Below are 11,709 nucleotides of genomic sequence, written 5' to 3'. Positions count from 1 at the left end.
CTAATCATGCTCTAAATAAAATTTCTCTGAATAGTGAAGAGCCTGAAAATCAGGGAGACACTACAGTGCCTTATGATCCGAACCAATGAGATCCACAGGATTTTGATTATATCATCAAAATCTGTACTATACAGGACCCTTTAAATCTAAAATATTTCTCTGCACTAACTATTTTGGACGCTGCAGGAAACAACATTGATAGCAGAGGAAACTCAGGCCACTTGGGGGAATGGGGAGGAACAGGAGGCGTAGACCTAGCTTTCAACTGGGAAAAAGAGAGGCAGCACATGAATATTGAAGTTCAAACTGAATCCAAGGAAATTCTGTTAAGATTCTAGTTTCTTTATAATCAAGCAATCAAAGGAAGATTCAACCTCAGCCACTTTGAAGACCTACAAAGCACTACTACAGACAATAATTTAAAAATCAATACAATTTCTATTATTTTAACTAGTCTTACCTATATTCATAGACTACAAAATCTACAATCTCTTAATATTGCTATTATGTGTAAGAACTAGGAAAGCAGGCTTGGCATAAGCTCTACTACTACTATGTTTGGCTCTTAGGCTTTCCTAAGTTTTTTTTTTATAAAAAAAGAGTTATTTTGTAAAAGGGTCGTATTTTTTTTTATCTAATTACGGTCTGGGTCGTAAAACATGCACTTGATGAACTAATTAGGGTTTGGCTAGTCAACGACCCAAAAGCATCAAGTTCATGTTCTACGACCCAGATCCTAATTAGATCAAAAAATTACGACCCTTTTACAAAATAACTCTAAAAGAAATTTCTCGTTGATTGACCATTATCCAATCAACGATTTTTTTTTTATTTTGCTCAATAATAATTAACTAACAAAGGTTAGTTAAGTCCATCTTAAAATATAGAATTACAGATCAAATCTAAAAGTAATAATCTTTGCCGTACATTATGAATTTTGGGGTATACATACATAACATCTTAATGACGGGTTTCTAAGAGAGAAATCAGAATTGGGTTCCTTGGAAATTTATGGACAATAAGTTTTTTTCTTTTTTTTTTTTTTGTGATAGGTTTTCCTCTTACAAATTTTTACATGCATCCTACCAAAAATTAAGAGAGCTACACATTGTTTCAACTTTTTCGAATATCTTTGAATGATAACCACCACCATTACACAGATGAAAAACTGAAAACACGATCACACGAGTTCTACCCATTAAAAAACTCTACACAACCACAAATACACATGAAGTTACTGACCCACTAACATGGTGAAGTGGTCGGTCGACTTCCCTAGCTACTAACAGCTCCCTAGACTTCAGGAAATAATGGAATACGTGGATAAGAAATGTTCAATTCTAGCAGCCCTTCTCCTTAAGGCCTGTGGACACCACCATCCATTAGGATCCATCGAGAGTAAAAAGTCAAAACAAACTTTTCCCCCAATGCAGTTTTAAACCCTCCGCTTTTACCGTAGAAGAAAAACCCTAAGTACTCAAACTTTTCATTCCCAAACCATTTTCGATTGCGTTCTCTTCTTCAAACTTCCGGAAGTTTCCGATCAGTAATGGATCCGGAAACTAGTATGAAGAATGAGGATCTTGCAGATTCACCTACATCCGTACTCGGAGATGAGGTTAGTAGGTTATACATTTTTGTTTATATTTTCGTCCATTAATTTTCAAGGTTTATTGATTTATTTTATGTATTTCTTTGAAGGAGATGTGTAAGGAAGAAACTGGAAATGGATCTGATGGAGTTGAAAATGGAACAGAAGAAGAGATATTACAAGAAGCAGGTGTCAACGAAGTAGAAGAAGAGGAGGTTCTGAATGATTCTAAGCTTAGTAAATTGGATGAACTACTTACACAAGCGAAGTTGTACTCTGACTTTTTGTTAGAGAATATGGCTGATATCACATCTGTAAGCTCCAATCCAGTTTAGATTTTGTGGTAGCGGAATTAGGGTTTGTTTTATTTCGAATTTTTTCTAATGTGATAGTGATTTTGCAGAATGGGGATGAGGAGGTTACGGCAGAAGAGGAACTTGTTCTTCCCAAAAAAAGAGGTCCAAAGCGGAAGGCTAGAACTCAATATAACACCGTAATATTTCTTAGTCTGATAGATGTTTCATTTGATGTGACTTCAAATGGCTAGCTGTTTTTACACTGAAAAACTTAGATTTTTTGGATTGAATGTGCAGTTGTGCACTGCTTTTATAGTGTAGCCGTGTAGACGTATTATGTCGTTCATTGATGCATAATTATAAGCACAAGTATGGAATGGAATGGTTCATGATAAGAATATACTAAGAACTAATTAACATTGCAATTAATCCGCATGAGTATTTACTCCGATCTGGGCATTAATCTGCAAAAGTATTCATGGGTATATCTTTATTGTTTATAATTAAGAATACAAAAATCTGCAATAAATCGTATTAATTAATTTGCTGTCTTGGCTGCAGAAGAAGGCCAAGAAAGCTGTTGCAGCCATGTTATCAAGATCCGATGAAGGCAATGCAGAACCCGAAGATGCAAATCTTACTGAGGAGCAGAGGGCAGAAAAAGAACAAGAAAGACTTGTCCCACTATTCACTGGTGGAACTTTGAAGCCTTACCAAATCAAAGGTGTCAAATGGATGCTTTCACTGTGGAAGAATGGACTTAATGGTATTCTGGCAGATCAAATGGGTCTTGGCAAGACTATTCAAACAATTGGGTTTCTTGCTCATTTGAAAGGGAAAGGAATCCATGGACCTTACTTAGTGATAGGTCCTGTTTCTACCTTGTCGAATTGGAGAAAGGAGATATCTAGGTAAACTCAAAGCAAAATTTTCTTCTTCTTTTAATTTATTTGTGAAGACGTTTTCTCTTACTCCAATTCGCATTATATATAGGTTTACTCCTTCGGTAAATGCTTTTATATATCATGGAGATGCGACAGCTAGGGACCAGATAAGGCGAAAGCAAATGCCGACTCGGTCTAAGACTAAAACGATTGAGCCCAACTTTCCCATTGTAATCACTTCATACGAGATTGCAATGAGTGATGCCAGAAGATATTTGAGTAAATATAGTTGGAAATATGTTGTTATAGATGAGGTTAGTGGTCAATTACTCTAATACATATGACTTTATTTGCACTCGAACGCAACTGCCTCGCAACCATGTTTTTGTGCTCATACGATTTTATGTCCATGTTTCTTCATAAGGGGCACCGGCTAAAAAACACAAAGTGCAAACTCGCGAAAGAACTGAAATGCGTACCCATGGAAAATAAACTTCTTATTACAGGAACTCCACTCCAGAACAACTTGGCTGAGCTGTGGTCTCTTCCGAACTTCATTTTGCCTGATATTTTCACTTCCTTTGAAGAATTCGAGTCATGGTAAGTATCAAATATATTTGAAATTACCAATGAGAGAATTTGGAGAAATATATTCTATCTTTTGGGTTATTATTTGTGTTAATTACTGTAAGGATTCATCACAATCCTGGAGCTTGATTACACACTTAGTATCTTATAAGCAATAAGTTATTAATTTACGTTGACCTATGTAATTTTGTTTACTCTTAATGCATTTTCCGTTCTTAACAAATATATCGTTTTCCTGTTATGGTGCAACACAAACAGACTAAAACTAAGTACACTTTTCATGCGTTAAGGCTTATATAATTATCTGAGACTTCGCAGCAGGATGCTTATTTTGTTTATCAGTCAAGTGTGGGCTTCAATTTATCCTGCAAAATTGATTATAAAGGAGGCGAATACGCAGGTTCGATTTATCAGGAAAATGCAGCGCTGAAACCGAGAAGGAAGAGTTTGAAGAGAGAAGAAGAGCTCAAGTATGTTTTTGTAGGATTTTGCATCTAGACTCCCTATTACTAATTATACATTTATTTAATCTGGGGATTGATTATCTGCAGGTGGTGCAAAAACTTCATGAAATCTTACGTCCATTTCTCCTTCGAAGATTAAAGTCAGATGTTGAGTTGATGCTCCCTAGAAAAAAGGAAATCATTTTGTATGCGACTATGACTGATCACCAAAAGGATTTGCAGAAGCATTTGATGGATAAAACATTTGAGGCCCATATGGCAGAGAAGAAGGGAGCGCGGAGTAAGACATTACATTTGTTTGACCTTTTTTCATGTGATGGCTTGTTGTACTTGCTTGTTTAGTATTTCTTGCAATACTGCAGATAAACCCACAACAGGCAAGCTGAACAATTTGTTTATTCAACTTCGGAAAAACTGCTACCATCCTGATCTAATAGAATCAGCTTATGACGAATCAAGTATGCATCTTCTGTTCACTGTCTCAAAATTTCATTCTGTCATAAATGATTTGCCCACTCAACTCTTTTGCTTGATTTCTCCAGTCTATTATCCTCCTATTTAAAAGTTGGTGGAACAGTGTGGCAAATTCCGTTTACTGGACTGGCTAATGGAGAGACTGCTCGCTCGGAAGCACAAAGTACATTTAAAAAGAAATTGAAAGTTACTATCTGTTTGTTTGCTTATCTGTTTGCCTCTGCGGATTCAACCGTTTACAATGTTATTCTTTTTCAGGTCCTGATATTTTCCCAGTGGACTAGAATATAGACTTGATTGATTACTATTTCAGCGAAAAAGGGCATCAAGTCTGTAGGATTGATGGAAAAGTAAAACTAGATGAAAGAAAGAGACAGGTACGTGCTATTATACCATAGGAAATCATCTGAATGTCATTCTTGCACACCAATAAAATCATTAAGAGTGTCAGGGTTCAGGCACTTTCAGCGAAGCCGGATCTAGTCGAATAATCTATCCATCATTTTCCTTTTAAATTGGGTTAAGATTTCGTTAATGTTCTAAAATCAGTCCATGGTTTAGATTTTACTCACCCAACTGTTTCAAGCTATCTTCATTTCTTAAGATGAGATCCTTTTGGTGAAAGTGATTGTGCCATCCTTGGGATAATTGAGAGACCCAATAGCTGGCTATCTTCACTTGTTAGGACATATTTTTCTATTTATCTATTGAAGGTAGTTGCGTACATTTCAGCAGATTGAGGAGTTTAATGACATCGATAGCAATTATAGAATATTTATACTCAGCACTAGGGCTGGTGGACTGGGAATAAATCTTACCTCGGCAGATACCTGTATCATATATGACAGTGATTGGGTATGCTCTTTTAAGATCCTGCCCTACGTATTAGCTCAAAAATTTCATAGGATACTTTTTTGACTTGTAATTTTCATTATCTTATTACAGAACCCTCAAGCAGATTTGCAGGCGATGGATAGATGCCACAGGATTGGCCAAACCCGTCCAGTTCATGTTTACAGGCTCGCAACTGCCCAATCTGTTGAGGTGCACGCATTATCTATTTAGTTATCTGACCATATTTACGCAAGTATCGCATGGTTATGTTGAGGAGAAGTTTTGTTTCTAACAGGGTCGGTTGTTGAAGAGGGCTTTCAGTAAATTGAAGCTTGAACATGTTGTGATTGGAAAAGGACAGTTCCAGCAGGAAAGAACGTCTACTTCCTCGAAATCCACTGAGGTTTGTAAATTCTTCTGTTGGTATTTTCCTGGTAGGAGAGCTTTATGTTGGAACATGTAATTTGTAATAGTCAACAATGATCTAGATAATTATAAAGAAGTGTAGAAAAAAAGTACTCTAGAACATACTAGAGTTAGAGTTTCCAAAAATCAGTTAAGACTTGGCTAGAATTTGCTAGGACAAGTAAGGTCAAATGAATGTTCTAGATAAGAAAAACCTAGAGAGAACTAGAGAACATACGGTTGTACAAGAAAGTGTACTTAGAGATATGTTGTAAAGAACATTCTAGATAAGAAAAGTCTAGATTAAACTTGAGTATCCAATGACGTTTATGTAAGCCTATAAATAGGCATTTCATGTATCATTTGTAAGCAAGCGAGAAGATTAAATTCAATAGAAGAGAAAATTCGAAGTTACAAATCCTTGCTTCCACCTTCACTACTAGAGTTCCAGGAGCTCTATACGAGAAACACCACTATGTTCGTATATCTCCGTAAATATTATTCAACGTTAAAATTATTTCAATTTCTAACATGGTATCAGAGCGGGTTCGATTCAAATGGGCGTCCAAGTTTCCGCTACAAGCTGAAGGTGATAATTCCGCACAAATGAAGTTCAAAGTAGATGAGAAGACGCAAGGTACGTCTCAATTATCCAAGTTCCTTACTTGTTTTACAACCCCCAATAGAAACCAGATATCACCCAATTCTAGTTTAGAAATATATGAAAAATAAAGAAAATAAAAATAAAAAATGTAGCAGCTCGTGAAATTAAGGTAGAGCTGAGGTAGTTCCTAGAAATAATAAGTCTCCCTACAACATAAAATACAAGTAAGCAAAGTAAGAAAAATATAGTTTCACCTCCTTCCGTTAACAAAAAAAAAAAGTTAGAAGAGAAGTTTCCATCCTCGCAAAGAGATGCACAAAAGAGTGCATTTTCTAAAGAAAAATTTGAGGGAAGAGAGCATCAAAGAATGCCTCCTCAAATTACAAAGATGGCAAAAGAGAGCCATCTTGTAAATATTCTACTCATAAAGTTGAGTGGGCGAAACCTCTGAACCTTCGATGGTCAAGTTTCGTGAAAGGCAAGGAATATCAACGGAAGGCAAAGCCTCTGTATTGAAGATGGTGTAAACCGTGAAGAAGAAGGAGGAATTCGACACAAGATGAAGCTTCTGAATCTACAACGATCAAGCTTAGTGAAAGCTAGAAAAGTGGACAAGTATCCACCATTACCAAGCCAATTAAAACTAAAGAAGACATACAAAAGCAATGGAGACGAGTACACGGCGAAATTAAGACGAGATGACGTCGAAATGATTGGAACATGCATAATCAGGCAAAGGCGAGCATAAGCAGCTAAGGGCGAGTTAGGATTGGGTGAGATCAAAATAAGAGACCATTACAAATTAAGAGAGGGTGTTGGAACATGTAATTTGTAATAGTCAACAATGATCTAGATAATTATAAAGAAGTGTAGAAAAAAAGTACTCTAGAACATACTAGAGTTAGAGTTTCCAAAAATCAGTTAAGACTTGGCTAGAATTTGCTAGGACAAGTAAGGTCAAATGAATGTTCTAGATAAGAAAAACCTAGAGAGAACTAGAGAACATACGGTTGTACAAGAAAGTGTACTTAGAGATATGTTGTAAAGAACATTCTAGATAAGAAAAGTCTAGATTAAACTTGAGTATCCAATGACGTTTATGTAAGCCTATAAATAGGCATTTCATGTATCATTTGTAAGCAAGCGAGAAGATTAAATTCAATAGAAGAGAAAATTCGAAGTTACAAATCCTTGCTTCCACCTTCACTACTAGAGTTCCAGGAGCTCTATACGAGAAACACCACTATGTTCGTATATCTCCGTAAATATTATTCAACGTTAAAATTATTTCAATTTCTAACACTTTAGTCTTAGGACCGTTTGTCCTTGGTGATATGTTTTTGTTTTTTTACCTCGGCTTGGTGATATGTTTTTCATAGTCAGCCCAATGGAGATTACTCTGACTACTGAGCTAGCATTTTCATTTACCAAAAATATCCAGTGCCAGATATTGCAATCACTATTCAAATAAGTTTACCGGTATGCTAATAACTAGCATAGTCCTGAATCAGAGTCACTTCACTTTTCTTGTTTATGCTAACAAAATTTTATGTTTCAGGATGCTGATATCTTGGCTCTGCTCAAAGATGTAGAACATCCCGAGGAGAAAATAATTCAGACTGATATCAGCGACGGAGATCTCGACAGAGTCATGGACCGCACTGATCTGATTGTGGAGCCAAAATCAGAAGAAGACACCCATGTCGATACTGGCTTTGTACTTCCACTTAAAGGTCCTGGATGGGAAGTGATATTACCTGTTACAGGTGGAGGCATGCTTAGTACGCTCAATAGCTGAGTTTCTAACTCTGTGGATCTCATATGTGGCTATCTTTTATATTTATTTTTTTTATCTTTTTTTTTTTCCTCCTTTTTGGGAGCCAGTATCTCGAAATAGCTCTTTCTATTCAATGGTGTTTAAATACTGAGAAAAGTCTAAATACTGAGCTCTCTTGACTTATAATTTAATGGTGTTTTCTATTTTTTAGTTTTTCCAATGGCATGTTCTTTACAATGGTTTTGGACAAACCCCCCCAAAAATAAAAACCACTCTAAAACTGCCTGAACCTTAAAATTCCCCGGAAAGGAGAATGATAAACCTTTTGTTTTCTTCGATACTCAATCTTCTTTGATATTCCTTCTTGCGATAACAATTGTATAGCTCTTTTTCTAAAAGGATCCAAGTGTGCGTGTTTGACCAACAGCCAAAACTCATAGACTAGAGTCAGTGATCTCATGAGTCCCATCAGTAGAGTAAACCAGGGAGCAACACACCCAATCTGAGACTGCCATATAAACGTAAAATGGTCATACGCCGGCTAAACGATAATTTGCTTTACAGAATAACAAAAATTAGCTTTACAAAATAAGAAAATTTGAGGCAAAAAGACGGCAGAATAGTTTATTTCAATAAACAACTACCAGAATGGAACTATCAATAGTTTGTTTGCTGCAGAGTTTTTATGCCAACAGAAAAATCAATTCTCGATCAAGAACAGAAACACCAATAATCCAGTTCAAAATCCCAAGAATTGCATGCTTCTTAGACCATTATCACAAACTATCTTGCAGAGAGGTTTATACTGTGCCTTCACTTACTTTGCAAAATGTCTCCATTGTAGGAAATGATTGCCATTAGTTATGAAATCTCAGATGGTTGTCGAAGATGATCATGTTCATCTGTAATATCATTCAACAAATCAATAAAATTACAACTATGAGAAACAAGAAAAATTAGTGAATCCAGAAAGATGGACAGACAGGTAAGGAAGATACAATTCACTAGCGAGTGCAAATGAACCATATCACAAATAACCAATTCAATCTTTCAAATGATTTTATAGCTTGACTTTGTATACTCCCCCCGACTCATTCTATGTAAAATCCAAGTGATTGCAATATTGATATTCTAACTCTATTTTTCTTAGCTTTTGTGCTCGTCTACGGGTATGATCAATATACAATAGTTACATAATAAGCATATCTAGTTTCGTAAATGCTCCAAGGATCACATGGCCCAGAAGTCAATGTTGGCATAACAGTGAACAAAGGTTACAAGAAGAAGCAAAAAAGAAACAAAAAACAAAAGATTCAAATCCATCCCAATCAAGAACAATTTAAAACAAACAACTGGGCATACACACTTTAAACAATGCCAAATAAGACAATCAGTAATACTCCTTGGCCCCCTTATGGCGTTGCTAGTTTCAGATATATGGGCACATTGGGAGATGAAATAACAATTAGATTAGCGGACGTGTACCAGGAGAATTTCGAAAGATAACCTAGTGCGTAAGATATGATATGTTTACCTCAGTCTCTGTCGCTTGGGTTCCTTCTTATTCCATTTGTAGTACTTCTTTTCACATAAGTATCCGATTTGAGAGAAACCAGGCTCTCCACATAACTCTCTGGATGATTACCATGGAGCAGAACCTTTATAATTCCATTATTTTGACTGCATAAACTCAATTCTTCGCAAGAGTGAACTAGAACATCACCGTTTTCAAAAGCCCATAACGGCTTCAAAAATGGATCTGTGAACATTGTTAGTTGGGAAATGGTTAACACTTTAGTCCAAGATTCACTTACTCCATAATCTTTCATCACCCAAATATCAGCCTGGAAGGAATAAAGAAACACAACACAAAGGCAGTCTCCCAATAGCCCCACTTGTTTATAAGAATTCCGACTTCGTAGATGTAGCCTAGGTTCTTCAGGTAAGGGAACATCCATCAGTTTCTCGCTGTTTATATCGAAACAAACTATAACTTCAGAGTTGGTTCCTTGGTTGGTGGTCATACCAGGTGACCAGTGAAGAGCACCATTGAAAAGCAACCCGGGGAGCATTTTGTTGAACTGACGACTAGGAAACATGTATGGGTCTGGGCATTCAATAGTTTTCCAACGCTTGGATCCTAACGCATACACTTGAATTGTTTGTAACTTTGGGAACCTATTAAGAAGACTTTCATTGAAGGACATTTTCACCAACTTGTAGTCATCGATGTTACCATCATAGCCGAACCCATATCTACTTCTGACATCATTAGATTTTGGACTTTATTCAGCCACACATTCGTATACTGGTAGTTTGATAGTCTTATATTCACCGGTTGATGGGTTCCAAATACAAATATAATTTTTCGCCTCAATACCCTTTCCAGTAGAAATACCGAAACAAATCAATCCGTTACAAGAACCCAGAGTTACAATACCCTCAATTTCCTTATCTTCAAATGGATAATTTATTGAAACAACTTTCAGTTCTGAAGGAGATGAAGATGAAATTGATTTGTAATCTACGGAACTAATAATGGGGTTCTTGCCATACTGAGGCTGAACAATCATGAGTCTAGGGTTGTTATTATATCGAATTGATCGACTAAGGTGATTCTTAATAAACTTAGGGTTACGAAGTAGATTAAACCAAATCTTGCATACACATCTACATGCTAATATTGAATTCACCGGTAATTTCAGAAAGATATCTACCTGATTCTCTTCCGGGAGTCTCCTCCACATTGACATTTCTTCAGATTTCATTTCATGAAACTAAGAGAGAAACAGAGAGAGAGAGGGGTTGAGAGACTGTTCAAGTTATGGGGAAATGAAGAACAAGGCATTGGCGGCTTTCGAAATGAAGAAGAGAACCTAAACTTTAGATTGAATAAGCTAGATCTGCAGTTAAGAGCGGGCCTCGTTTGTTTGGACCATGGCCAGCCTAGGTTTGAGGAGGGCAACTCGAGCAAGCACTATAGTGAGCCTTTGTTATGCCAGATTTAGGGTTTCTGGCTTAGCCTAGATCGGCAGAAAAAGTAACCAACCATTGTGTGGGGCTTGGCTATGTGGGGCCTAGTTAAAATGTTGGCAAAACTCGAGTGGAAATGGACATAAAACCTTATTAAGTGTGAAAATGGACCAAAAAGGTTGTTTGGCAAAAACTGTCTAAAAGAAAGTGGAGAAAATTTATTACCCATATGCTATAGATAAAGCCAAAATGCACGTGGCTACCGTAGTGCTTGCTCTCAAAATAGTTGCTGTCCATTAGATTTTCTTATGCAGAAATGATACACGTAACGAAGATGTGCAGCGTGATTTGCACCGTGATCGGATCTAAGGATTACTAGGGCAGTTTTGGGAGAGATTTGCAGGGATGGGGTTAATGGTGGGGCCACCAATCATCACGGTGCACATTTTCGGTACACCAAACATTTATGTTTCTTATATTTGTTATAGTCTGTCCTTGTGTCTGTTCTTTCGGATGCCACAATCCTGTTGTCGATCAAGTGTGATTTTGTTTTCTGTGAAGAACTCCATCTCCATAAGTAGAGTGTCTCTCTTGCAAAGGTTATTCGTTCTTTATTTCTAAATACAACTGTTAAATTTGTCTTGCAAAAAGTAATTGTTTTTTTCTTGTGTGCAGAAATTGATCGATAAGGAAGAGAAGTTGTCGAAAGGATTGAAAAATGAAGATTTTTCTTAAATGTAGCCCATGTTTTTATTAACCCATTTAAAATAAGAGTTTTGTCCAACAAACATGCCTTTAAAATCTTACGCATGACCCACA

General features: G+C 36.5%; 2 protein-coding genes and 1 pseudogene across 2 annotated transcripts; 1 reads left to right on the top strand and 2 right to left on the bottom strand.

Moving 5' to 3' along the window:
• The first annotated feature begins 1,532 nt into the window (after positions 1–1,532).
• Positions 1,533–8,066, top strand: LOC113344957 (annotated as a pseudogene).
• A 1,386-nt stretch (positions 8,067–9,452) lies between these two features.
• LOC113344915 (F-box/kelch-repeat protein At3g06240-like) lies at positions 9,453–10,124 on the bottom strand. The gene has a single exon (XM_026588796.1). It carries the CDS (start codon positions 10,122–10,124, stop codon positions 9,453–9,455), a length of 672 nt encoding a protein of 223 aa, XP_026444581.1.
• Positions 10,125–10,202: 78 nt separating this feature from the next.
• On the bottom strand, positions 10,203–10,670 carry LOC113344914 (putative F-box protein At3g47150). The gene has a single exon (XM_026588795.1). It carries the CDS (start codon positions 10,668–10,670, stop codon positions 10,203–10,205), a length of 468 nt encoding a protein of 155 aa, XP_026444580.1.
• Positions 10,671–11,709: the final 1,039 nt, after the last annotated feature.

This window comes from Papaver somniferum, unplaced genomic scaffold (genome assembly GCF_003573695.1).
Source record: "Papaver somniferum cultivar HN1 unplaced genomic scaffold, ASM357369v1 unplaced-scaffold_80, whole genome shotgun sequence".
Lineage (NCBI taxonomy): Eukaryota > Viridiplantae > Streptophyta > Magnoliopsida > Ranunculales > Papaveraceae > Papaver > Papaver somniferum.
The sequence above is the reverse complement of the archived record's forward strand: the minus strand, read 5'-3'. Positions and strand labels throughout refer to the sequence as shown.

What these genes read in the sequence shown, in the direction of transcription:
- LOC113344915 (XM_026588796.1), bottom strand. Translation starts at nt 10,124, where the DNA reads ATGTCCTTCAATGAAAGTCTTCTTAATAGGTTCCCAAAGTTACAAACA.
- LOC113344914 (XM_026588795.1), bottom strand. Translation starts at nt 10,670, where the DNA reads ATGTCAATGTGGAGGAGACTCCCGGAAGAGAATCAGGTAGATATCTTT.